The following is a 27491-nucleotide window of genomic DNA, read 5'->3' as shown; positions in this document are numbered from 1 at the left end:
AACTATTTATACTAGGATTCTGACTAAAGTCAAAGTCTTCACAATTCTGACTTCAGTAAGTAAAAGAGATAAGAGATTATTAGTAATTCAAAAATGAAGGCATGTGTAGTGATGTAGACCTGTAATCCTAGTACTTGGGAGGCTGAGATAAGAGGATCACAGTTTCCTAGCCAGCCTTAGCAACTTAGCTAGGCCCTCTGCACTTAGTGAGACCCTATTTCAAAATAAAAAAATAAAATAGGACTGGGTGTGTATCTCTGAGGTAGAATGCCCATGGATTCAATCCCCAGCACCAAAACAAACATAGTATCTTTCTTTCAGCTGAGGAGTTTAAGGAATAGTTTTTTTTTATTAATTTTTACTAAAATAAGATTGCCCTCTATATGAAATATATTAATCATGAAGTTTTATTATGTTTACATCCAAATGAAATAAATTTTAATACTGAATTTTTTATATATTGAAATATGTTTATGTTTTTTACTTTTAGCCACAAAAAGAAGATCCTTGGCGGTCATTTCTCAACAATTATATAGTCAACTGATGTAACAATGGTACTAATATTGGGACGCAGACTAAACAGAGAGGATCTTGGGGTGCGTGATTCCCCAGCAACTAAGCGTAAAGTTTTTGAAATGGACCCTAAATCGCTGACAGGTCATGAGTTTTTTGACTTCTCTTCGGGATCATCCCATGCTGAAAACATACTCCAGATATTTAACGAATTCCGAGATAGCCGCTTATTCACAGATGTTATCATTTGTGTGGAAGGAAAGGAGTTTCCTTGCCATAGAGCTGTTCTTTCAGCCTGTAGCAGCTACTTCAGAGCTATGTTTTGTAATGACCACAGGGAAAGCAGAGAAATGTTGGTTGAGATCAATGGTATTCTAGCAGAAGCTATGGAATGCTTCTTGCAGTATGTTTATACTGGAAAGGTGAAGATCACAACAGAGAATGTTCAGTATCTCTTTGAAACCTCCAGCCTCTTTCAGATTAGTGTTCTTCGAGATGCGTGTGCCAAGTTCCTGGAGGAGCAGCTGGATCCTTGTAATTGCTTAGGAATCCAGCGCTTTGCTGACACCCATTCACTCAAAACGCTCTTCACAAAATGCAAAACCTTTGCATTACAGACTTTTGAGGATGTGTCCCAGCATGAAGAATTTCTTGAGCTTGACAAAGATGAACTTATTGACTATATCTGTAGTGATGAACTTGTGATTGGTAAAGAGGAGATGGTTTTTGAAGCCGTCATGCGTTGGGTCTATCGTGCCGTTGATCTAAGAAGACCACTGTTACATGAACTCCTGACACATGTGAGACTTCCTCTTTTGCATCCCAACTACTTTGTTCAGACAGTTGAGGTGGACCAATTGATCCAGAATTCTCCTGAGTGTTATCAGCTGTTGCATGAAGCAAGACGGTACCACATACTTGGGAATGAAATGATGTCCCCAAGGACTAGGCCACGCAGGTGAGAAGACTTAAAAATATAGTTAATAAAAGTTTTGTTTTTAAAATATTTTAAGCCTCCCAAATCTAATTTAATGTGGTCATTTATATTTTATCTGCAGTTTTATACAATTAATATTTACTTTGCATTTTATGAATCATGAAAATGAAGATTCAACAGTAGCATTTTTCGTCACTATTGTTCTGAGCCATCAGAGGGTGTCACAAAGGCTCTTTGCAACTGCTCATCTCAATATAGTTCTGCTAATTTCTCCAAACTTTTGTAGGGCCCCAAACCATTCCACTTTTCTTTCCAAGGATAAGAAACATGAGTACATATCAATAGACTTTATTAAAATTCCTCTGCTCATTAAAAATAATCCACAGAAGCTAGGCGTGGTGGTGCACGCTTGTAATCCCAGCATTTGGGGGGAGGCTGAGAGAGGATGATCCTGGTTCACAGACCGCCTCAGCTACTTAGTGAGGCCCTCTGCAATTTATACCCTGTTTCAAAATAAAGAATACAAAATAAGGCAGGAGGTGTAGCTTGGAGGTCGAATGCCCCTGGGTTCCGTCCCCAGACCCACAATAAAATAATAATGATAATAATCCACAGACTGATCTTTTTTCTCAAGAGAGAATCCATGTGATAGAGAGAAAGTAAATAAACTAGTATGCAAGGTTAATTCTCAGATATAAAACCTGAATCTTTTTTAGTTGCCGCAGTTGCTATAATTAATGTCCATTAAATTATTAAAATATTTGCTGGCCAGGCATGGTGGCACACACTCGTAATCCCAGCATTTGGGAGGCTGACACAGGAGGATCATGGTTCACAAACAGCTTCAGCTACTTAGTAAGGTCCTTTGCAAATCATTGAGACCCTGTTTCAAAATAAAAAATAAAAAATAGGGCTGGGGGTGTAGCTCAAAAGTAGAATGACCCTGGGTTCCATACCCAATACCAAAAAATAAAAATAAAAGAATAAAAACTTTTTTTCTGGACAGGAGTGGTGGTGCACCTTATAATCCAAGTAGTACTTGGGAGACTGAGACAGGAGGATCATAGGCCCTCTGTAACTTAGACTCTGTTTCAAAATAAAGAATAAAAAAATGGGACTGAGACACCGGGCGTGGTGGCGCACCCTTGTAATCCCCACACTTGGGAGGCGGAGACAGGAAGATTGCGCTGGTTCGGAGCCAGCCGCGCTGGCTTAAGAGACCCTGTTTCCAAATAAAAATATATAAAATAGGTCTGGGAGTATAGCCCAGAGCTAGAAGGGCTTCCTGGAACCCCAGTACCACCAAAATAAATAAATAAATAAATAAATAAATAAATAAATAAAGTAGAATGCCCCTGGGTTCAATCCCCAGAACCACAAAAAAAGTTTTCTGATTATGAAAATATATATAATCATTATAAGGAATTTGGTAAATTTATGTTTGGGGTGAAATGCAATTATTATTATATTTGCATCTTTTACAATAGATTAATTTTTTTTTTTTTTTTTTTTTGGTGGTGGTGGTACTGGGGTTCCTGGAAGCCCTTCTATCTCAGGGCTACACTCCCAGACCTATTTTATTTTTGGAAACAGGGTCTCTTAAGCCAGCACAGCTGGCTTCGATCCTGTGAGATCCTCCTTTCTCCGCCTCCCAAGCGCCGGGATTATACCACCACGTCCGGCACTTACAATAGATTATTTCTGTAAACACCTTCAGATCATAATGGAAAGAATACTGTTAAACTTACTTTGTTGTGAAAAAGCAAGAAATGCCAATTGTGAGAAGTATTATGGTGAAGACTACTTTAAATGTCTTTCTAATTGTTGTAAAAAAAAAAAAAAACACATAGCATAAAAGTTACCATCTTTACTTTTTTTTTTTTTTTTTTTTTTTTTTTTTTTTTTTTTTTTTTTTGGTGGTTCTGGGGTTCCTGGAAGCCCTTCTTCCTCCGGGCTACACTTCCAGACCTATTTTATATTTTTGAAACAGGGTCTCTTACGCCAGCGCGGCTGGCTTCAAACCTGCGCGATCCTCCTGTCTCCGCCTCCCAAGCGCGGGGATTACAAGCGTGTGCCACCACGCCCGGCTACCATCTTTACTATTTTTAATGGTAAAATTCAGTAGTGTTAAGTATTTCACATTTTAGTGAAGTTAGTATTTATTTCTCCATGCCATCCTCATTTTTTTCTATGAATTCACTATAGCATAGCTCACAAAAATGCATTTTTTTATTTTTTAAGTGTCATTGTTTTGGAATGTGATTAAAATTAATTATATTGTGAGATTGTTTCTTTTCTTTTTTCCTTTTTTTGGCTGTGCTAGGGATCGAACCCAGAGGCATGCTACCTCCAAGCTACACCCCCAGCCCTATTTTTATTCTTTATTTTGAAACAGGGTCTCACTAAGTTGCAGAGGGCCTCACTAAGTCGCTGAGACTGTCCAAAAACTGCGATTCTACTGTCTCAAGCCTCCCAAGTACTAGAATTACAAGTGTGTGCTACCATACCAGGCTTGTGAGATTATATTCAAAATTCATATTAGTTCAGGTATACCAAGATTTAATCCTGTCTCCTCATGTGTAATATGAGAATGATGATACTGTTTACTTCATAAGATTTGCCATTGAAACTATTAAATGCAATAAACTTTTGGTATCCAGTGTATATAAAAAGTGCCTAGTAAATATTAGCTATTATTATGTATGTAGTGTAATGTAGGTCTGAGACACTTTAAGAGAAATCTGGTACTAGAAAGTCTGAACTTTTTATATATTAGATACAATATTGGGTAGCTATTACAAAAATTAAAATATTCCTTTATATTCCAGTAAGAGTATATTTTCCCTTAAAAACAGCCAAATTGGTTGAAATTAATCATTTTTAAAAAATAAATAAATAAGCCAGACGGGGTTACACATATCTCTAATCTCAGTATTTGGGAGGCTAAGACAGGAGGATCACAGGTTTGCAGCAACTTAGTGAGACCAACTGCAACTTAGTGAGACCTTGTTTCCAAATAAACAAATAAAATAGGTCTGGGGTATAGCTGAAATGTAGAATTTCCCTGGGTTCCATCCCCAGTAATACCAAAAAAAAAAAAAAAAAGGAATAAGTAGAGCATTTTACTCCCAGTCTTTTAGCAAGGGACAAAAATAAATACACTTATGATTTTTAAATACTTGTGCTGGTCTTAAAAATGTGCAGACTAAGGTTCCTGAGTAATTAGGAAAGCTAAGCAACTTCATGGTTGTGTGATTATTTGCACTACTAGGACTTTTCTGGAAACAGAGCATCTCTCCAAGGGGAATATCACTCCTTTTTCCAAGCAGAATCCCTGTGGAGCAGACAGACTGTTCTGGGTCATGTGGGGCTGATTAGTACTCATCCTGCATATAGTATTAGAGTAGGGACCAAGATTTATGGGTTGTAAAATCAAAATAAGTAACTTATTAAGTCATTTATAATGATGTGACCCAAATAAAATCAGATTGTTAGAGAGATAATTTTCCTAATTCACTGAATTATTTGATTTCCAAAAATGTATTTTACATTTATTGTTTAAGACAACCATTCTGTTTCATATAGCAAGACACATCTACATATAAAATTGCAATATGACCTTTCTTTGAGACCCTAAAAAGCCAAGCTGTAGTTATATTGAATTTGGAAGCAATTAATAATATAATGGCAGATATTTATGTGGGTATTGCATAAGGATTGTTCAACTTTGCCATCACCTTCTGTCCTTCCATTCTATCTTTCACTTATCTGTTACTGCATGTTTGCATTAATCACTAGAAACTTCTTCTTTTTTTTTTTTGTACCTGGAAGCCGTTCTACCTCTGGGCTACACTCCCAGACCTATTTCTTTTATATTTTTATTTGGAAACAGGGTCTCTTAAGCCAGCATGGCTGGCTTCGAACCTGCGCGATCCTCCTGTCTCCACCTCCCAAGCGCTGGCATTACAATCAAGCGCCACCACCCCTGGCTTAGAAACTTCTTTTTTTTTTTTTTTTGGTGGTACTGGGGGTGGAACCCAGAGGCTTTCTACCTCCGGGCTATACTCCCAGACCCATTTTGTATTTTACTTGGAAACAGGGTCTCACTAAGTTGCTGAGAGCCTCACTAAGTAGCTGAGGCTGGCTTCGAACCTGCGCGATCCTCCTGTCTCAGCCTCCCAAGCGCGGGGATTACAAGCGTGCGCCACCACGCCCGGCATTAGAAACTTCATTATTGAACAATGTGTATTATTTGTACAGGTTCTCATCTTTCTGAGAAACTCCAAACTTCTTTGAATGATAAGTGATATCTTTATTTATGTATATTTATTTATACATTTCTTTTTAATTATTATATACTTTTATTGCTTGGTTGTGTAAGGTGAATGTGATAACCACTACACTATGGAAACCAACTTGACTGTGCATCTTTTAAGAATAGCAAAATAGTATGGGAAAATTTGCATTATTACAATTAAAGTTAATAATAATTTATATCATACTCAATCCATATTCAAATATTTCTTATACCATTTTTTAATAAACCTGAACCCAATCCAGGATTATTTATTTTATCTGTTTCTTATGATTCTTACTTGTGGTGGAAGAATTATTCAGAAAAATATTCTACCTTCCAGATTAGTCTGATTGCTTCTTATGATATAATTTAGCTGTGTTTCCTGGAAAATTGAAAGGGCTCTACAAGCATCAGCCTGATGGACACTAGTTAAATATTTGTGCTTGGAATTCATCCTGCAATGATGTGTACCTTATATTGCACCACATTAGGAGACAGACACATGCGGTTGTCCCATCATTAGTGATGCAAAGGTGTTTGTTTGATTGTTTGTTTGTTTGTTTGCAGAACTGGGGGTTGAACTTAGGGGGGCCTTCTACCTCCAAGCTACACCCCCAGCCCTATTTTTTATTCTTATCTTGCAACAGCGTCTCACTCAGTTGCAGAGGACCTCACTAAGCATCTGAGGCTGGCTTGTGAGCCTCCCCCCAAGTGTGTGCCACCATGCCCGCCTGTGATGCAAAGGTTTAACTTATTGTCAGGATGATGACAGTCTGAACACTCCACAGTATGGCTAAATTACACTCCCTGCACCAGCTTATTATTTATTTTGTGTATGTGTGTGTGTGTATGTGGTACTGGGGATGGAACCCAGGGACAGTCTACCTCTGAACTACCCCCTTAGCCCTATTTGGCATTCTTTATTTTGAAACAGGGTCTCGCCGAGTTGCAAAGGGCCTCACTAAGTAACTGAGGCTGTCTGTGAACTGTGATCCTCTTGTCTCAGCCTCCCAAATGCTGGGATTACAAGTGTGCATCACCACCCCCAGCAGCTAAGATTTCTTTTCATGTTTATCCTATGTCATATATTCTTCAGAGTTTAAGCCACACTGGATATTTTACCTGTATACCCACATGTTTCTTGGATGACAGAAAAAAAAACCCAAAATGTATAAAAAACAGTTTGATGATAATTTTCTAGATAAGGGCCAATTTAAGAGCAAGAAGCTTTGATAATCTCAGTCATAAACCCTTGGTTGCAAACAAAAATGAATCACAGGAATAAAGCTTAGAAACAATTTGGTTGTCTTTCTAGTAATTATATTTTGCAGATGTAATTCTTTGTACTGATATATAGTGTTTTTTAAATCACCAGTGCAAGTATCATGATGTATTAAGAGTATAGGTTTTAGAATTTGACCCTACACAACTGGTTAATTCCACGAAGTGCTCCCCATCTGTAGTACACACCACCTACCCGTAAGGTTGACATGAAGATTGGAAATGCCATGTGAAAATACATAACCTAGTATTGAACACAGAATTCGAGTGTGCGTGTGTGTGTTGTATCATGTCACTGGGGATTGAACCCAGGGGTATTCTACATCTAAGCAACACCTCAGCCCAATTTTATTTCTTATTTGGAAAGAGGGTCTCACTAAGTTGCCATGGCTGGCTTTGAACCTGTGATCCTCCTGTCTTAGCTTCTCAGCTACTGGGATTCTCAAATCTGTGCCACTGTGCCAGCAACACAGAACTCTTTAATAAAGATTATTGCTGGTTTTATGAAGAAAATAATAATACATTTTGAATTTATGCTATACATACTAGGAAATGTGATTTGAGAGACAGAAATACTTGCCACCAGCTGATTATTTATTTATTTATTTATTTATTTAGTGGTACTGGTGTTCCTGGAAGCCCTTCTACCTCCAGGCTACACTCCCAGACCTATTTTATATTTTTGAAACAGGGTCTCTTAAAGCAGCACGGCTGGCTACGAACCTGTGCCGATCCTCCTGTCTCCGCCTCCCAAGCGCGGGGATTACAAGCGTGCGCCACCATGCCCGGCCCAGCTGATTATTTTAAACATAATTTTTGAAAATAGTAACCTATGCCAGGCGTGGTGGTGGACACCTGTAATCCCAGTACTTGAGAGACTGAGACAAGAGGATCACAAGTTCAAGGGTAGCTTCAGCAAGTAGTGAGATGTTCATCAACTTAGCAAGACCTTGTTTCCAAATAAGAAATAAAATCGGGCTGGGGAGATAGCTCAAAGGTAGAATGCCTCTGGGTTCAGTACCACATACACACATACAAAAAAAATACTAATAATAACCTGTTTCTACCAATATATTTTTTCAAAGATTTTTTTCAACTGTTCTAATTTAAGAACTGAACTTGTTACATAAAAATATATCTTTCCAACTATCAATCAATAATAACATTTATGTCCCAGGAACTGATTATATATATATATATATATTTAATGCTCAGAACTGCCTGAGAGCCAGTATTATTGTGCTCACTTTACAGATGAGCACACTGAGGTTCCAAGAAGTAACTTGTTGAAGGTCATACCATTTAGTAAGTGGCAGAACAAGGATTCAAAACACAGGTGCTCTGGAATTCATTCACCTCACTAGTATGCATTACTGCCCTTGAGTACCTTTCATATGTGTATGTGGTACTGGGGATTGAACCCAAGGACATATTACCTTTGAGCTACACTCCCAGCCTTTTTCATCATTTTTTTAAACAGGATCTTACTAAATTACTGCAAATTGGCCTCAAATAAGATCCTCCTGATTATAGGCTGTACCATGCCTGACTCTTTAGTACCTTTTGGATATCAAAAGATCATCTATAAAAATGAAAATTCTATACTTTGTAGAATTTTATCAAATATTTTGCTTTTTTTTTTTTTTTTTTTGGTGGTACTAGGGGTGGAACCTAGGGGCTTTCTACCTCTGAGCCATACTCCCAGACCTATTTTATACTTTATTTGGAAACAGAATTTCACTAAGTTGCTGAGAGCCTCACTCAGTAGCTGAGGCTGGCTTAGAACCTGTGCGATCCTCCTGTCTCAGCCTCCCAAACGCTGGGATTACAAGCGTGTGCCACCACACCTGGGTGCCATCACACCTTGCTAAATATTTTGCTTTTATTTAGTGCTGGAAGCATTCCTAATTTTTTTTTCTTCAGCCCTTTCCCTACAACTCCAACACGGACTAAAAAATTACTTCCAAGTTGAAAGTTTCCTATGAGTGTAGAAAATAATTGGAGGGGGAGTTCATACTGACACCTTCATACATGTTTTGATTTAGAAATACTTTTGAACATAGTAGAGAATAATATAGCTACCATCTTAAACAGAGCTTAAGTTTTTTCTAATAGTTGAGTTGCCTGTGTGCCATCCCTATGTACTAAGTGCTAGACTTCAACCCCTTTTCATCTGGAGAAAAGTAACATCTGCTTGTGATAGGCCGCTCCACCCTTCCTTCTCCAAATTCATGTGTTTTACCTGTGACCTTTACCTTTCCTGATTTTAATCTTTCATACTTCTGGCCATTGTTTGACAATCTGATTTTAACCTAGAGTGCACCCAATTTCCCAAATACTGGTTCCTTTATCTCACATGCCATCCTAAATACCAGACTTTCACACTCCTAATTGCTTGGTGGCTTGGTTTTAATTTTGTATGGTGTCTCAATCCAGATTGTCCCTACTACAATTCACTGGAAAGAGTAATTTTTCATTTTGGTAGTACTGGACTGCATACAAAATGAGGTTCCCAAGTAGAAATGTGGGTGACATTAGAATGAACATATGTCTTCTGACATATTAATTGTACAGGACAAATTGTTAATATTGAGGGGGATGCCCTTTGATACACCTCATTGAGAAATAGAGATAGCTAAGACTTACTTAGTAAGTTCATTATTTTGAGGCTGGAATCAACCAAAAATTAAGTGCTTATCTCTTCTCTTCTGCATTCCCTCTCATCTGATAATCAGTTACTATATAATAAACAAGAACCTAACTCCCAAAATAAGAACAAAGCTTAAGTTTCTATTAGAGAACACTAAGGGAGTTAGATATATGATTTTTCTTAATAATAGTATTTTACAATTACTTAATAAATACCTTCATTTCTTATTGTATACGTGATAAAACTGAGACATGCCAGACTCGGTAGTGTGGATGTCTGTAATCCCAGTACTTGGGAGATTGAGACAGGAGAATAACAGGTTCAAGGAGCCTCACCAATTTAGCAAGGCCTCAGTTCAAAATAAAAAGGGCTAGGGGTGTAGCTCAGAGGTAAGGTGTTTCTGTAGTCAATCCTCAGTACCACAAAAAACCTAGCGTTCAGAATTCCTGTTCCAAACTTTTTTATTTTTTGTTTTGAGACAGGGTCTTGGTAGATTGCTGAGAGATTCACTAAATTGTTGAGACTGCCCTTGAACTTGTGATCCTCCTGTCTCAGCCTCCCAAATTACAGGCATGCGCCACCATTCCCAGCTTCAAATGTGTTGTTTTTTAAGAGCTGTACATAGGCCATTTATGGATAAACCACAATTTATTTAACCTGTTTCTTAAGGATGAATGTTGAGGTTGTTTCTGTGTGTGTGTGTGTGTGTGTGTGTGTGTGTGTGTGTGTGTGTTTCCATTGCAAACAATGTTTAGTGAGTATTCTTGGGCCTGTGCATGCATATTTATAGTGTTAATTTATAGCATGAATAATTAGAAGTAGAATTGCTCAGTCATAGGATACATGTAGTTTTAATGTTTGTAGGTATTGCAGAAATTGCCTTCTAATTTATACTTAAACCAAAAATATGAAAATTATTTCTGCATACCTTTGCCAAACAAATTTGTTTGCATCAGTGTAAGTCTCTGTACTTTGGAAAAGGAAAATGGTATCTAATAATTTATATATACTTTTTTTTTACGGTACTAGGGATAGAATCCAGGGGCATTCTACCTCTGAGCTATACTCCAAGCCCTATTTTTTATTCTTTATTTTGAAAAAGGGTCTCACTGAGCCTCAGTAGCTAAGGCTGTCCACGAACTGCAATTCTTCTGTCTCAGCTTCCCAAATACTGGGATTACAAGCATGTGCCTCCACACCCGGCTGGTTTCTAATAATTTTAAATGGAACTTGCTTTGATTGAACCCAAGAGCAGTCTACCTCTGAGCTACACCTCTAGCCCTATATTTTATTCTTTAGTTTGAAACAGGGTCTCACTAAGTTGCAAAGGACCTCCCTATGTAGCTGAAGCTGGCCGTGAACCTGCAATCCTCCTGTCTCAGTCTCCCAAATGCTGTGATTACAAGCCTGCGCCAACACGCCTGACTCAAAACTTTTTTTTTTAATGTGGAAGATTCTCAAACCTTTCTGAGTTTGAAAACCATTTGTTGATTTTTCTATTGAATGCAAACATATCAGAATTATGACTGGGAATAAGCATATCACCTCAAGCATAAAATGAAAATGTAGCTGGGTGTGGTGGTGCCGGAGAATCACAGGCCAGTCTCAGTAATTTAGCAAGACCCTGTTTAAAAAAAAAAAAAAAAAAAAAAAAAAAGAGCCTGGGGGTATGGGTCAGAAGAAAAACCCGAGGAAGATTCAGTTTCCAAAACCAGACAAATGCCTTCTCTACCTCTCACTTTCGCTCTTTCCTGCGTGGCTGGCTGCGTCGGTCCTTCTCACTAGTCTGGCTGGATATGACCGCTTATAGTTTTGGGGGGCTATATATTATAAATTGAGTCACACAGACTAAATCTCTCCTCCTCTTGAGAGTGTCTGCCAAAAAACCTTTCCTGTATATTGACCTATGGTCATGGGAATAGGATGGCATGGTAGAAATGTGATGCATGAGAACCCTATCCCATGCTAGGTTTAGTGGACACCGAGTTGTGGTCACTAATAATAAGGTATGATTTTTCTTCTTTTGTTTTTTATTTTATTCTTTTTGTGTGTGTGTGGTACTGGGGTTCCTGGAAGCCCTTCTACCTCCGGGATACACTCCCAGACCTATTTTTACATTTTTATTTGGAAACAGGGTCTCCTAAGCCAGCGCGTGTGGCTGGCTTCGAACCTGCGCGATACTCCTGTCTCTGACTCCCAAGCACAGAGATTACAAGCGTGCGCCACCACGCCCGGCCATTTTATTATATTTGTATGTGGTACTGGGGATGGAACTCAGGGGCATTCTACCTTTGAGCTACATCCCCAGCCCTATTTTTTATTTATTTTTATTATTATTATTATTATTATTATTATTATTATTATTATTATATTTATTTTGGTGGTACTGGGGTTTCTGGAAACCCTTCTACCTCCGGGCTACACTCCCAGACCTATTTTATATTTTTATTTAGAAACAGGGTCTCTTAAGCCAGCAAGGCTGGCTTCGAACCAGCGTGATCCTCCTGTCTGCCTCCCAAGCACGGGGATTACAAGCGTGTGCCACCACGCCCGGCTTATTTTTTATTTTTTATTTTATTTATTTATTTATTTATTTATTTATTTATTTATTTATTGTGAATCTGGGGATTGACCTCCAAGCTACATCCCCTGCCCTATTTTTTTATTCTTTATGTTGAAACAGGGTCTCACTGAGTTGTGAAGGGCCTCACTAAGTAGCTGAGGCTGTCCGTGAACCGTGATCCTCCTGTCTCAGCCTCCCAAATGCTGGGATTACAAGCATGTGCCATTAAGCCTGGCTTTTGTTCTTTTTAAAATTGTGCAAAGTGGGGATGAAATTATTCATGTTAATTGGAGAAAATTTAGAGACTAGGAGAAGCAAAAATACTACCCATATTCTCACCTTCTAAGAAGTAACACTAAATATTTGACTTTATTCTTGAGGATTTGAGCAAGGACCTCATTGCATATGCTAGACAGGCACTATATCACTAAGTTACATCCTAACACTATTATCTTTTTTTTCTCTTTGAATTTATTTTATGTGCAGGGTTGTAATTCTTCTCATAGTCTATTTTTTTAAATGGGTCTGGGGATAGAACCCAGGGGCATTTGACCTCCGAGCTACATCCCCGCCCTATTTTTTATTTATTTTGAAACAGGGTCTCACTAAGTTACGAAGGGCCTCCCTAAGTAGCTGAGGCTGTCCGCGAACCGTGATCCCTCTGTCCCAGCCTCCTGAATGCTGGGATTCCAAGCATGCGCCACCACACCCAACTCTCATACTCTATTTTTATCACTTAGTATGTGGTAAAGATGTTCTCATGATATGAAATCTTGTACAATGTACCATAAACACTACCCCATGCACATTTAAGCTGTTACTAAATTTTTTTCTTTTGATTGCTATACTGGGAATGGAACCCAAGGCCTCAGACATGTAGGCAAACACTCCAGTTACATCCCCAGGCCCCTTTCCAGTTGTTTGTATGTTTGTTTGTTTCTTTGTATACGGGATTTCACTAAGTTGTCCATGCTGACCTTCAACTTTCAATCTACCTGCCTTGGCCTTGCAAGTCACTGGGATTACAGGCATGAGTCCCCAAACCTGCATGTTTCTGATTTTTTTTTTAACCTTAAGTAAGAGGAACATCTCTGGGGCTTTATATTTAAGTACATCTGTAATTAGCCCCTGATAACAAACTGTTAGATAATTGCTGCTTTTGAAAAGCAAACACCTTATTGAAGCCATTCTGCCTATTGGACTTTTAGGTTAACCATGCTACATTCACATTTATACATATATTCGATGTAGCTCCTCCATTAATCAACCTCAGCCTTCTTCCTCCCCCACCCCTCCTTTCTTGCTTTGCTGAGGTTTCCCCTCCATTATCTGGAGTCCCTCTGGTATCCCTAATACTCCCTAGTTTGGGCATATTAGAAAAAACATGTGTCCTTTCTCTTTCTGTGCTTGGCTGATCTCACTTAACATAATGTTCTCTACGTCTTTCCATCTTCTTGCAAATGACATGATTTTGTTCTTCTTTATTGCTTAGTAGAATTCCATTATGTATATTTCCCATAATTTTGCAATCCATACATCTGTTGATAGACTTAGGTTGGTTCCATATTTTGGCTATTACAAATTGTGCTGCTATGAGCGTAGGTATACATATGTTACTGTAGTTCTCTGATTTCAACCCATTTGGAAAGATACCCAGGAGTGGTAAAGCCAGATCATATGGTGGATCCATTCCCAGCTTTTACATAGTATTGAATATAATTTATGTATTGCTTTTTTTGCTTTTAGATTTTTTTTTTTTTTTTTTTTTTTTGGTGGTGGTGGTGGTACTGGTGGTGGTAGTCAGGGGCTTTCTACCTCGGGCTATACTCCTAGACCTATTTTATATTTTATTTGGAAACAGGGTCTTACTAAGTTGCTGAGAGCCTCACTAAATAGCTGAGACTGGCTTCGAACCTGTGCGATCCTCCTGTCTCAGTTTCCCAAGCACAGGGATTACAAGGGAGCGCCACCATGCCCGGCTTAACATTCTTTTTTTCTTTCTTTTTTTTTTTTTTGCAGTAATGGGATAGAACCTGGGAGCATTCTACCTCAAAGCTACATCCCCAGCCCTATTTTTTAATTCTTTTTTAATTTGTCTTTTATTTATTTTTTATTCTTTATTTTGAAACAGGGTCTCATTAAGTGAAACAGCATCTCACTCAGTAGATGAGGCTGGCAGTGAACCTGCAATCCTCCTGTCTCAGCCTCCCAAGTACAGGATTTCAAGCATGTGCTACCACTCCCAGCTGGAACATTTTGAATTAGATTAACCTAATTGACTTAATTCTGCATTAAAAAAATTTTTTTTGTGGTACTGGGGGTGGAACCCAGGGGTTTTTCTACCTCTGGGCTATACTCCCAGACCTATTTTATATTTTATTTGGAAACAGGGTCTCACTAAGTTGCCTAGAGCCTCACTAAGTAGCTGAGGCTGGCTTCGAATCTGTGTGATCCTCCTGTCTCAGCCTCCCAAGCACAGGGATTACAAGCGTGCGCCACCATGCCCAGCTTGTATTAACATTTTTTTAACTTTAAATTTAAAATTCTGTATTTAAAATTTTGAACAAATACATAAACTCCTTTAAAGTTGCTTAGATTAAATTATGAATTAGTTTTTTAGAACTATCAATCTTCTATAAACCCACTACTTGGGAGCAGTGAGATTCTCATCAACCTAGCAAGACCCTGTTTTAAAATAAAATAGAGGCCGGGCGTGTTGGCACACGCTTGTAATCCCCGCGCTTGGGAGGCAGAGACAGGAGGATCGCGCAGGTTCGAAGCCAGCCGCGCGCGCTGGCTTAGGAGACCCTGTTTCCAAATAAAAATGTAAAAATAGGTCTGGGAGTGTATCCCGGAGGTAGAAGGGCTTCCAGGAACCCCAGTACCACCAAAAAAATAAAAAATAAAATAAAATAAAATAGAGCCGGACGTGGTGGCGCACGCTTGTAATCTCCGCGCTTGGGAGTCAAAGACAGGAGGATCATGCAGGTTCAAAGCCAGCCACACGCGCTGGCTTAGGAGACCCTGTTTTCAAATAAGAATGTAAAAATAGGTCTGGGAGTGTATCCCGGAGGTAGAAGGGCTTCCAGGAACCCCAGTACCACCAATAAATAAATAAATAAATAAATAAATAAATAAATAAATAAATGAAATAAAGCAGCTGGGCGTGGTGGCGCACGCTTGTAATCCTAGTACTTGGGAGGCGGAGACAGGATGATCACACAGATTCGAAGCCAGCCTCAGCTACTTAGTGAGGCTCTCAGCAACTTAGTGAGACCCTGTTTCCAAATAAAATATAAAATAGGTCTGGGAGTGTAGCCCAGAGGTAGAAGGCCTCTGGGTTCCACCCCAGTACCACAAAAAAAAAAAAAGACTAAAAAATAGAGCTGAGGGTATATCTCAGATGTAGAATGCCCCTGGGTCCAATCCCTAGGACTACCACCAAAAAATATAAAGAAAGAAAGAAGAGGAAAAGACCTAGCATTCTGATGAAAAGGGAGCAATATCCTAGTTAGAAAAAAGAAATACATTCTTACCTGATGTGGTTATGTATATCTGAATTGCTCTAAAACTGCATTTGAAAGTCATCCTTAAACCAGGCGTGGTGGTGCACGCTTGTAATCCCAGCATTCGGGAGGCTGAGACCGGAGGATCGCGGTTCGCGGACAGCCTCAGCTACTTAGTGAGGCCCTCCACAACTCAGTGAGACCCGGTTTCAAAATAAAGAATAAAAAATAGGGCAGGGGGTGTAGCTCGGAGGTCGAATGCCCCTGGTTTCCATCCCAAGACCCACAAAAAAAAATTCATCCTTAATATTACTTAATAACATCCTTGATATTAGTTTAAGTATTATTAAGTTAGAAAGGATCTTTGAATGGCTTTGAAGTTTTTAAGTCAAGACCGGTAGGAAAAATAGTGATAGACATTTTCTGTGGAATAATGATGTCACTGACTCCCCTATGAATGTTCTCAAAGTAATTGCCAGTCTGTACTATTTAGCACATGTCCAAGAGCAAATTTAACCTTTTATAGTAGTGTGTGGTTCCTTTTTAGGATTTAAAACAATCTTGAGTATATTTTAATTATTATTCTTTGTGCATTCTCAAATAACTATTTTAGGTCCACTGGCTATTCGGAAGTGATAGTTGTTGTTGGAGGCTGTGAACGAGTTGGAGGATTTAATCTCCCATACACTGAGTGCTATGATCCTGTGACAGGAGAATGGAAGTCTTTGGCTAAGCTTCCAGAATTTACCAAGTCAGAGTATGCAGTCTGTGCACTAAGGAATGACATTCTTGTTTCAGGTAAATAAAGAATTATTACAGTAGCTACATTTGGTTTGGACACAGTTTAGCTGTTTTAAACAACAATAGTGTTTTAAAAGAAAATAGTGAGCTGGGCATGGTGGCGCACGCTTGTAATCTCAGCATTCAGGAGGCAAAGACCGGAGCATCATGGTTTGTGGACAGCCTCAGCTACTTAGTGAGGCCCTTTGCAACTCAGTGAGACTCTGGAGCTGTAACTCGGAGGTACAATGTCCCTGGGTCCCAGTACCCAAAAAAAAAAAAAAAAAAAAAAAAAAAAAAAAATATATATATATATATATATATATAATAGTGGAATGATATTGTGTTCACTTGGACAAATCATTTCATACAGCACATAAAACTAATGACACTAATGACTTTTTCCTCTTAAAAACAGGCATAAGATAGTGTAGAATGATCTACAGAAGACCCACGAGAAAATGACTTTAACCGTACCATATTTTAAGTACTCTTAAATATTTATAGTATAATGTTTTAAACTTCTTGTCTTTGCTTTAAGGCTCACTTGTAAAGTATACAGAGTCAGTATTCATAGAATTAAGCATCTCTGATTCACCCATGTTTTCTGAAATTTTCTCCAAAGTTTATGAAAAAGGATTTTCTTTAAAATTCTAAACTTAAACTTATTTATATGTGATATGTTATTAGTAAAGTCAGACAGACACAATAAAATTACTTATATAAAATATAACTACAGAATCTATGCTCAAAAGCCTGTTATTTGGCAAAATAAATTTACCACCTTTGCAGATGATTATATAACCCACTAAATAACGACATGTACTTTATTTTGTATAGTAGTGTGGTTTTTAAAAGTCTTTAGAATAATTCTACTGTTCAGTGCCTTCTAATATCTGACTCCTAAATTAATATGTATTAATCTATTAATTAATTAGTGTTATATTAATTAGTATTTATATATGTAGAACACATAACATGTATTTTATTATTTGGGGCCTATAGTCATTACTTTTCAAGATAACAATTGGCAAACTTTAAATCTGCTGTATAGAAATATTCCATGAAACTGTAAGAGGTTCTTTCATTTACTGAACTGAATTCTCAAATTCTTGAATTGGATTAATAAATCCCATATTTTTGTCGCTTCTGTTTTGATGGCATAGATTCCTCGGATAGTGAAATAGTGATATATTATTTGCATATGCATTGTTTTGTATTTAAAGGTGGAAGAATCAATAGCCGTGATGTCTGGATTTATAACTCACAGTTAAATATTTGGATCAGAGTTGCCTCTCTAAATAAAGGCAGATGGCGTCACAAAATGGCTGTTCTCCTGGGTAAAGTAAGAGAAACCACTTTTTATTACTATTGCTGGTACATGTCCAAAATAAATACCACAACTAAGTCCTGCATTTCACTTTCCTTCTGGGTATTTTGGATTCAAATAGTATTTCCTTCCATTTCTAACCACAGAGAATAAACTGAAGATATAAACAATATGGCACTGTACTTTTGAATGGATATTTTGTTCTCCCAATTTGGAATTTGTGGCAGTGCAGCACATTTCTCTTCTCATGCACCATCAGAGTCCAAATGTCGAAGAAGAATTGGAAAATAAAAGAATTACATCCCATACAAAAACAGGCCAATTTCTAATTCAGGCAGTTTTTTTTCTTTTACTGAGTTGGGCAGTCAGCCAGAAATATGTTTATCTAAAGTGATGTTAGCCGGGCGTGGTGGTGCACACTTGTAATCCCAGCATTCGCTTGTAATCCCAGCATTCAAGAGGCAGAGACCGGAGGATCACAGTTTGCAGACAGCTTCAACTACTTAGCAAGTCCCTTTGCAACTCAGTGAGTCCCTGTTTCAAAAAATAAAAAGAAGAGCTAGGCGTGGTAGCACACACGTATAATCCCAGCATTTGGGAGGCAGAGACAGGAGGATTATGATTTGAGGACAGCCTCAGCTGCTACTCAGGGAGGCCCTTTGGGACTCAGTGAGACCCTGTTTCAATATAAAGAATAAAAAATAGGACTGGAGGTATAGCTCGGAGGTAGAATGCCCCTGGGTTCCACCCCCCAGTACCACACAAAAAATAAATAAGTAAAAATAAAAAATACTAAGAGTATTTAAAAGGTATTCTTTTAAAAGTTTTGATCTAATAAAAAAATCTTTTAAGCTGAGCACAGTGGCACACACCTGTAATCCTAGACTTGGGAGGCTGAGATAGGATAATTACAGTTTCAAGACCAGCCTCAGCCTAGAAGTATAGCTTATAGCTTAGAGGCAGAATGCTCCTGGATTCAATTCTTAGTAAAACACACACAAACACACACACACACACACACACACACACACACACACACACACACGTGCTGCTATTGTCTACTTTTTTTTTTTTTTTTGCGGGTCTAGGAATTGAATCCAGGGGCATTCAACCTCCAAGCTACACCGCTTGCCCTATTTTTTTATTCTTTATTTTGAAACAGGGTCTCACTACGTTGCAGAGGGCCTCACTAAGTAGCTGCGGCTGTTTGTGAACCGCGATCCTCCTGTCTCAGCCTCCCAAATGCTAGGATTACAAGAGTGCACCACCACGCCCAGCTTTATTGTATACATTCTTAAATTCAAGAAATGAATGATGAGTCTCTGAGAGGAAAACTTGCTCTTACCTTAAATGGCAGAGCTGAATATGAACCTAGCTATCCTGTATACACATTTATCCTGTGTCTTTATTGCAGTGTTGTGCACAAGTTTCATACCCATTATGACTGCCTTTTGTAAGTTACTTCACCTCTTATCATGTGGCAGTGGCACTGGCCACTGTGGAAACTGAGAAAACCACAAATCTGAATGACATAGGGTGAAAATTGACCCTAAGGCATTCATTGTTGAACTATAAGATGGAGTTGATGAAGTATTTTAGGAAGATTCATCTATGGTCAGAGAGCACAAGAGTGAAGACCAGGAGGCTAGTTCAGAGGTTTGAAATGAAGTAGGATGGTGGCAGTGGAAAACAAAAGGGACAGGACAAGGGTGAGAAATGAGGTGCTGTGGAAGAAGACCCAGAGGGCGTGAAGTTAATTAAATATGGAGAGGAGAGTGGATGGTGATGAGGACTGTTGAGTAAAGGAAATGTGAACGTTCCACTGGAGAGCCTCATTAGGCTGAAAGGCTTAATGAGTCAGCATGTGGTACATGTCTATAATCTCAGTACTTATGAGGCTGAGGTAGGAGGATCTCAGGTTTGAGATCAGCCTTAGCAACTTAATGAGGATCTCGACAGCCTAGTGAGACCTTGTTTCAGAACAGAAAATTAAAAAGTCTGGGGATATGCAGCTCAGAGATAGAATGCATTTGAGTTCAATCCTCAGTGTGTGTGTGCGTGTGTGTGCGCACGTATCTCACACACACAAAGAAATCTTTTTATTTTACCTTTCATATAAAGATATTAATTTGTTTCACCTTCCTCTTTTTTTTTTTTTTTTTTTTGGTGGTACTGGAGGTGGAACCCAGAGGCTTTCTACCTACCTCTGGGCTATACTCCCAGACCCATTTTATATTTTATTTGGAAACAGGGTCTCACTAAGTTGCTGAGAGCCTCACTAAGTAGCTGAGGCTGGCTTCAAACCTGTGCGATCCTCCTGTCTCAGCCTTCAAAGCGCGGGGATTACAAGAGTGCGCCACCACGCCCGGCACCTTCCTCTTATTTATAAAAAGAAAGTATACATGAAAGCTCTTTGAGATGTGGATTGTGTAAGTTCATTCTGTCAGCTAATTCCTAGGTGCTGTAGGGGCTAAAAGATAGGCTTGTCTTCAAAAGTTCTCACAGTCTAGTAAAATCCTTATATTTTAGTTTTAAAGGTTTCTTACTTTATATGACATACTTCAGCATCCATGAGTGTGTAAACATTTACACTAAATCATGAAATTTTCATTATGTGCAGTATTACCCCATAAGTGGTGGTAAATTTGTTCTTTGGTGAGGGATGGGGGAGTGAAAAAGTCATGGTTTTTTAATGTACAAAGCACAGATATATATTATACACACACACACACACACACACACACACACAGATATATATATATATATATATATCAAAGTAAATATATAGACAATATATCTGTAGTATTAAATTTTATAGCCAGGCTTTGTGAAGCATGTCTGCAATCCCAGTACTTGGAAGGCTGAGACAGGATTACAGGTTCAAAGACAGCCTTATTCACATAGGAAGACTCTCAACAATTTAGTAAAAATGTTTCAAAGTAAAAATTAAAAAGAATTGAGGGTGTAACTCAGAGGTAGAATGCCCCTGGTTTCAATCCTCAGTACCAATAAATAAATAAGTAAATAAATAAAATTTCATTGAAAGGGACTATTAGGGAAAACAAATGTCTTCAAAAGGCCCTATGATAGTGAGGCTCTCAGCTACTTAGTGAGGCTCTCAGCAACTTAGTGAGACCCTGTTTCCAAATAACATATAAAAAATGGGTCTGGGAGTATAGCCCGGAGATAGAAAGCCTCTGGGTTCCACCCCCAGTACCACCAAAAAAAAAGAAAAGGCCCTATGATAGTGGTAGTGGGGGGAGTAAAAAGACTTAGAACTCTGACCTAAATATATTTTAGTCATCATGGGCTTTTTCTTTTTTTGTGTGCTGCTTTTGTTTTGGGGTTTGTTTGTTTTGCTTTTTGTTTTGTTTTGTTTTTGTTTTACAGTACTAGAAAATTGAATCCAGGGGCATTGTACCTCCAAGCTACACTCCCAGCCCTGTTGTTGTTGTTGTTGTTGTTGTTGTTGTTGTTGTTGTTGTTGTCGTTGTTGTTTGGAAACAGGGTTTTACTAGATTACTGAGAGTCTCCCTAGGTTGCTGAAGTGGATCTTGAACCTGCTGTCCTCTTGTCTCCACCATTCCTGGTTTATCAAGGGTTTTGAAAGGGAGGAGATCCCTTAGTTCTTTCACCAGCTAGTTCAAAGCCTAGATTTTTGATAATCAAGTTTTTTTCATGTATGTTACATATAGGTATATGTTGTTGGAGGCTATGATGGACAAAACAGACTTAGCAGCGTAGAGTGTTATGATTCCTTTTCAAATCGATGGACTGAAGTTGCTCCCCTTAAAGAAGCGGTGAGCTCTCCTGCTGTGACCAGCTGTATAGGCAAATTGTTTGTGATTGGTGGAGGACCTGATGACAATACTTGTTCTGATAAGGTAAGCCATATTCTCTTAAAGAAATTACCACCAGTGTACTTAAAAAGGGAAAGACATAGTAGGTAGCTGGATTGCTTAGTGTGAGGCATCTTTTAAAATTGTCTGGTACCTTATTCTTTGGGGGAGAACCATTGAATTTGGAGTTAGTGATATGAGACCCTCATACATCTAACAATTTTTTTTTTTTTTTTGGCGAGTCTGGGAATGGAACCCAGAGGCATTTGACCTCCGAGCTACACTGCCTGCCCTATTTTTTATTCTTTATTTTGAAACAGGGTCTCACTAAGTTGCAGAGGGCCTCACTGAGTAGCTGAGGCTGTCCGCGAACCATGATCCTCCAGTCTCAGCCTCCCAAATGCTGGGATTACAAGCGTGTACCACCACGCCCAGCGCATCTAACAATTTTTATAACAAGTGTGATTAAACGTTTTGAAATGAGACTAATATGTCCAAATTTTACTGTGGACACCTACAGAATCTAAAAATCCTTCACATGCAACAGCCGGGAAGTGAATAGCAAAGAGTAAGGCACAATAACAAATTATACTGCTTCCAACTGGGTCATTTTCTTCATACTTTCAAAGTATTTTTAGAACAAAGAAGAGGAAAGGAAGTTCTTGCAGGGTTAAGTAGAGGACAGCTCAAAGTAGCTGCAGTTCATTGAACTCTGGGGCAAAAGAACATGTGCTGTCCTGATTTCTCAGGAAACACCATGTATAGACCAAAAAAAGTCTAATGCATAACTGACACTTTTCAGCAGCATTAACTTAATTTTGTCAATTTGTTATTTTTCTAAGTTATTGGGGGGGGGGGCTGGAGATTGAGCCCCCAGCCTATTTTATCTTATTCTTAAAATTTGGAAACAGTCTCCCTGAGTTGTGGAGGGCCTCACAAGTTGTTGAGCCTAATCTAGGACCCGCAATGCTCCTTTCTCAGCCTCCCAAGTACTGGGATTACAAGCTTGCGCCACCATGCCAGCTCTAAGTTAATTTTAACATATGTAAAATGTGTCTTATCTAGAAGTCATTAGTTCAGAATTTGTAGTAATTAAGAGTATACTGAGAGCCAGGTATAGTGGCTCATGCTTGAATTCCCAGCATTTGGGAGGCTGAGTCAGGAGGATCGTGGTTTGTGGACAGCCTCAGCTACTTAGTGAGGCCCTTTACAACTCAGTAAGACCCTGTTTCAAAATAAAGAATAAAAAATAGGGCTGAGGCTGGATATGATGGCGCATGCTTGTAATCCCAGTACTTGGGAAGCTGAGTGAGATAGGACTGTGTAGGTTCAAAGCTAGCCTCAGCTACTTAGTGAGGCTCTCAGCAACTTAGTGAGACCCTGTATCCAAATAAATTATATTTTTTAAAAAAAATAGGTCTGTGAGTATAGCCCGAAGGTAGAAAGCCCCTGGGTTCCATCCCCAGTACCAAAAAAAAAAAAAAAAAAAAAAATGTAGCTCAGAGGTAGAATGTCCCTGGGTTCTATCCCCAGTACCACACACACACACACACACACACACACACTTTTAATTTTAAAAAATAAAAGTTCAGACTGTAAGTTTTAGTGGAAATAAGTAAAGCAAGCCTGATGACTGTTCATCCTAGAAACAGTCTGTGTGCATTTGTTACTCTTTTTTGTTTAATAGCAATGAGTTTGCATTTATTGAGAATGTTCATAGTTCACATATTTCTTTATAAGGTTAACCTCTTTAATTTTTAATCTTGTTCCTATGCTTTGGTAGACTTATATTTAAGTAAATTTACATATTTACCTAGAAATTTTAATTAAATGTTTCTGTATATTGTTAGGTTCAATCTTATGATCCAGAAACCAATTCTTGGCTACTTCGTGCAGCTATCCCAATTGCCAAGAGGTGTATAACAGCTGTATCCCTAAACAACCTGATCTACGTTGCTGGAGGGCTGACCAAGGCAATATACTGTTATGATCCAGTTGAAGACTACTGGATGCATGTGCAGAATACATTCAGCCGACAGGTAATAACATAAAATAATCCAGAAGAGAAATAAATCCAAGAGGGACCAAGTATATGATCATTATTAACGCATTAGAATGTTACTTTTGAATATTTCATGTATACTTGAAATTATTTCTTATTTTTAAGTTTCATATAAAACTTTTATGAACACCTGCCAAATAATTGTTTTATTGAAATATCCTCCTTTTTACTATCCCAAGGCAAAGTATCGATTGCACTGGGACTGTTTATTTTTCCCCCTTTAACCTTTTTCAGAATTCTACTTCAATTTTTATCCTCTTTCTCTTCCATACCTTATTTTAATATGCATTTATTGGTGTATTGTAATTATCCATCATACTGGTTCAGCCTTAGTTTGAGCAAATGTGCACAGAGCTCCCAGTGTGCTTTTTCATATTTTAGAAAATATTTTCTCAGATTGCTTGCTTCTCTTAAAGGTTGGATATTTCTTTTTGTTATAAAGGACATGGTTGTACTCGGGTCTCTGTCAGCCACACACGTCACAAAAAAAAGGCCTTCCCTCAGCCTTTGGTTCATGGCTCTGCTCTCCTTTTTTCCGCCAGCAAGGTGCTACTTGTGAGGCTGGAAATCTAGCTCTACTAATCCTACTGTCCATATGTTGTACTCACAGGGTCATCAGTTGCCTGAGCCTCTTTCTCCTGACCCTTTCCTAGTCTTTACTCTCTTCCTGAATGATTTAATGAACCTACTCAGTCCTGAGGCCTTCAGGTCCATTAAAGCTTTCTCCTGTAGTCCAAACTCTAATTTCCAGCTGCCTACTTGGTATTTTCCATGGGTGTTCCAAGACTTCACACCTTAGTAAAAGTCATTTTCTTTCCCAATATTACTTTTTTTCTGTGTCTCCAAACAACATAGAAACTTGACTTTTTAGGATTTTCTTAATTTCTCTTAAATTGAATCAATCTTGCATATCATTTGTACATCTTCAGAGTTTCTGTTTTTTTCCATTCCTATTGTTTCTACATTTGTTAATGTTTTTAGCTAGACAAAAACACATATATTCTAATTAGTCTTCCTTTCTCTAATGTCTTAACTTTTCTAAGCCATTTTTCTACAAGTTCTTTTCCAACAAATCTAATTATGTCTTCCCCTTGATTGGAAACCTACTGAACAAGATCCAAGTTTTACCACTTCATTCTAGACCTTCTTTTTGGTGAAGAATGTACTGAGGATTGAACCCAAGGTTGCTCTGCCTCTGAGCTATATTCCAACCCTATTTTATTTTTTATTTTGAAACAGAGTCTTAAGTAGGCATGATGGCACACAACTGTAATCTCAATAGTTGGGAGGCTGGGACAGAAGGATCAAAGGTTCGAGAACAGCCTCAGCAAGTAGTGAGATTCTCATCAACCTAGCAAGACCTTGTTTCTTTTTTTTTTTTTTTTTTTTTTTTTTTTTGGTGGTACTGGGGTTCCTGGAAGCCCTTCTACCTCCGGGCTACACTCCCAGACCTATTTTTACATTTTTATATTTGGAAACAGGGTCTCCTAAGCCAACGCGCGCGGCTGGCTTCGAACCTGCGCGATCCTCCTGTCTCTGCCTCCCAAGCGCGGGGATTACAAGCGTGCGCCACCACGCCCGGCGCAAGACCTTGTTTCAAAATAAAAATAAGATAGGGCTGGTGTTGTAGCTGGAAAGGAAAATGCCCCTGGGTTTAATCACCAGTACCACGAGAGAGAAAGAGAAAAGAAAAGGAGAAGGAGAGAGAAAGAAGGAAGAGGAGGGAAGAGAGGTAAAGAAAAGAACAGAAAAGAAGGAGGGGAGGAAGGGAAGAAAGAAAGAGGGAAACCTAAACCTGCAATCCTCCTGTCTCAGCTCTCCAAATACTGGAGTTAGAGGCATGTACCATCACGCCTGACTTTATTCTAGAGTTTCTATTGTCTAATCTTTTCTTTGCTCTTAATAGCTTCATCCCAACTACATTAAGTATACGTTATATGTATTCTCTCAACAGATAGTATATTTTCTTAGCTTGGTTCGTTTCATGCTATCCTCTTAGTCTCTAAAGCCTTTTTCTTAACCTTCTCTACTTGTAATTCATCTCTCAAGGGCCACTTCACAGTTATAAAAAACTGAGGTTATCTTGCCCAGAACTAATTTATTTTTTTGTTCTGATTTTACAGCACTGAACATTTCTCTTATGGCAATTGTATATATTGCCTTATGGACATGAATGTTTACTTCCAATGCTGTAATTCAGCCTTTTTGGTGATACTTTTTTTTTTTTTTTTGCATTACTAGGGATGGAACCCAGGAGCACTCTACCTCTATTTTTTATTCTTTATTCTGAAATAGGGTCTCACTGAATTCCAAAGGGCCTTACTAAGTAGCTGAGGCTGTCTGTCCATGAACCACATTTCTCCTATCTCAGCCTCCCAAATGCTGGGATTACAAGCATATGCCAACACACCCGGCGTGGTGATACTATTCTAATTCATCTCTTACGTGTTTTGCATTTATTCATGCTTGGTATTTATTAAATAAGTACACAAATGAGAAAGTGAAGCAACTGAGGAACCTAGTTTTAAGAATTGTTTATGCAAGACACATAAGAGAATAGCATAAACTAAAGGATAGTGAATAGGATTGAGTATAGCACTGGTTTTTTTGTTTGTTTGTTTTTGTTTTTTGTTTTTTTGTTTTTTTTTTTGGTGGTACTGGGGTCCCTGGAAGCCCTCCTTCCTCCGGGCTACACTCCCAGACCTATTTTATATTTTTGAAACAGGGTCTCTTACGCCAGCACGGCTGGCTTCGAACCTGCGCTATCCTCCTGTCTCCGCCTCCCAAGCGCGGGGATTACAAGCGTGCGCCACCACGCCCGGCTATAGCACTGTTTTTTAAAGTTGATGACATGGAGTTAGAGTTTTCAATTAGTAATTTATTCAGAATAGTTTTGCCCCAACCAATGATAGGTACATAATAGGATATTCAGGATACAGAGTGAATATAATCTCTTATACTTCTCATATCACATTTAAGAATAAATGAAATTTTAATTTAAGCCATCCTTTATTTGTTAAAATAAATATTTTAAGGAATAATTTTCACTAAGAATTACTGTTCAGCCGGGCGTGGTGGCGCATGCTTGTAATCCCCGCGCTTGGGAAGCGGAAACAGGAGGATCGCGCAGGTTCGAAGCCATCTGCACGCGCTGGCTTAGGAGACCCTGTTTCCAAATAAAAAATACCACCAAAAAAAAATCACTACTGAGTTAAAATCTTCTTGATCTACTGTAACCCCTCCCCCACTTCTTGGCCCTGATGACTAACATAATATCATTTTCATATTTTTGACTGTATTAAAGCATGTCTTATTTTACTTTTCAGTTTGTTCCCAAATCCTTTATCTTCAGCAGTTAATTTCTTTTTATTTGGTTGAACAGGAAAATTGTGGTATGTCTGTGTGTAATGGTAAAATATATATCCTGGGTGGACGACGGGAAAATGGAGAAGCCACAGACACTATTCTCTGCTATGATCCTGCAACAAGTATCATCACAGGGGTGGCTGCGATGCCCAGGCCAGTGTCCTATCATGGCTGTGTGACTATTCATAGATACAATGAGAAATGCTTTAAGCTCTAAAGCCTGATACCTCACCCCAGAAGCCACACCGACCCGAGATGAGAGATTTTAAAAACTCCCAGTTTGGAACTTGACTTCTCTCTTTTGTGCTGTATGCAAAAAATAGTAAAGACAATAATGCTGGTGCCTTTCTCCCTCAAAATATCAATC

General features: G+C 38.5%; 1 protein-coding gene across 1 annotated transcript; it reads left to right on the top strand.

Moving 5' to 3' along the window:
* Positions 1-346: 346 nt before the first annotated feature.
* On the top strand, positions 347-27341 carry KLHL24 (kelch like family member 24; the record flags this gene model as incomplete). The annotated part of the gene is made up of 6 exons (XM_080696165.1): positions 347-1471; positions 16361-16545; positions 17754-17872; positions 21553-21741; positions 23547-23735; positions 27141-27341. The coding sequence occupies exons 1-6, from the start codon at positions 552-554 to the stop codon at positions 27339-27341; spliced, it is 1803 nt and encodes a 600-aa protein (XP_080552291.1). The 5' UTR covers positions 347-551.
* Between the last annotated feature and the right edge of the window lie 150 nt (positions 27342-27491).

Source organism: Muscardinus avellanarius (genome assembly GCF_963383645.1).
Source record: "Muscardinus avellanarius genome assembly, chromosome: 5".
Lineage (NCBI taxonomy): Eukaryota > Metazoa > Chordata > Mammalia > Rodentia > Gliridae > Muscardinus > Muscardinus avellanarius.
The sequence above is the reverse complement of the archived record's forward strand: the minus strand, read 5'-3'. Positions and strand labels throughout refer to the sequence as shown.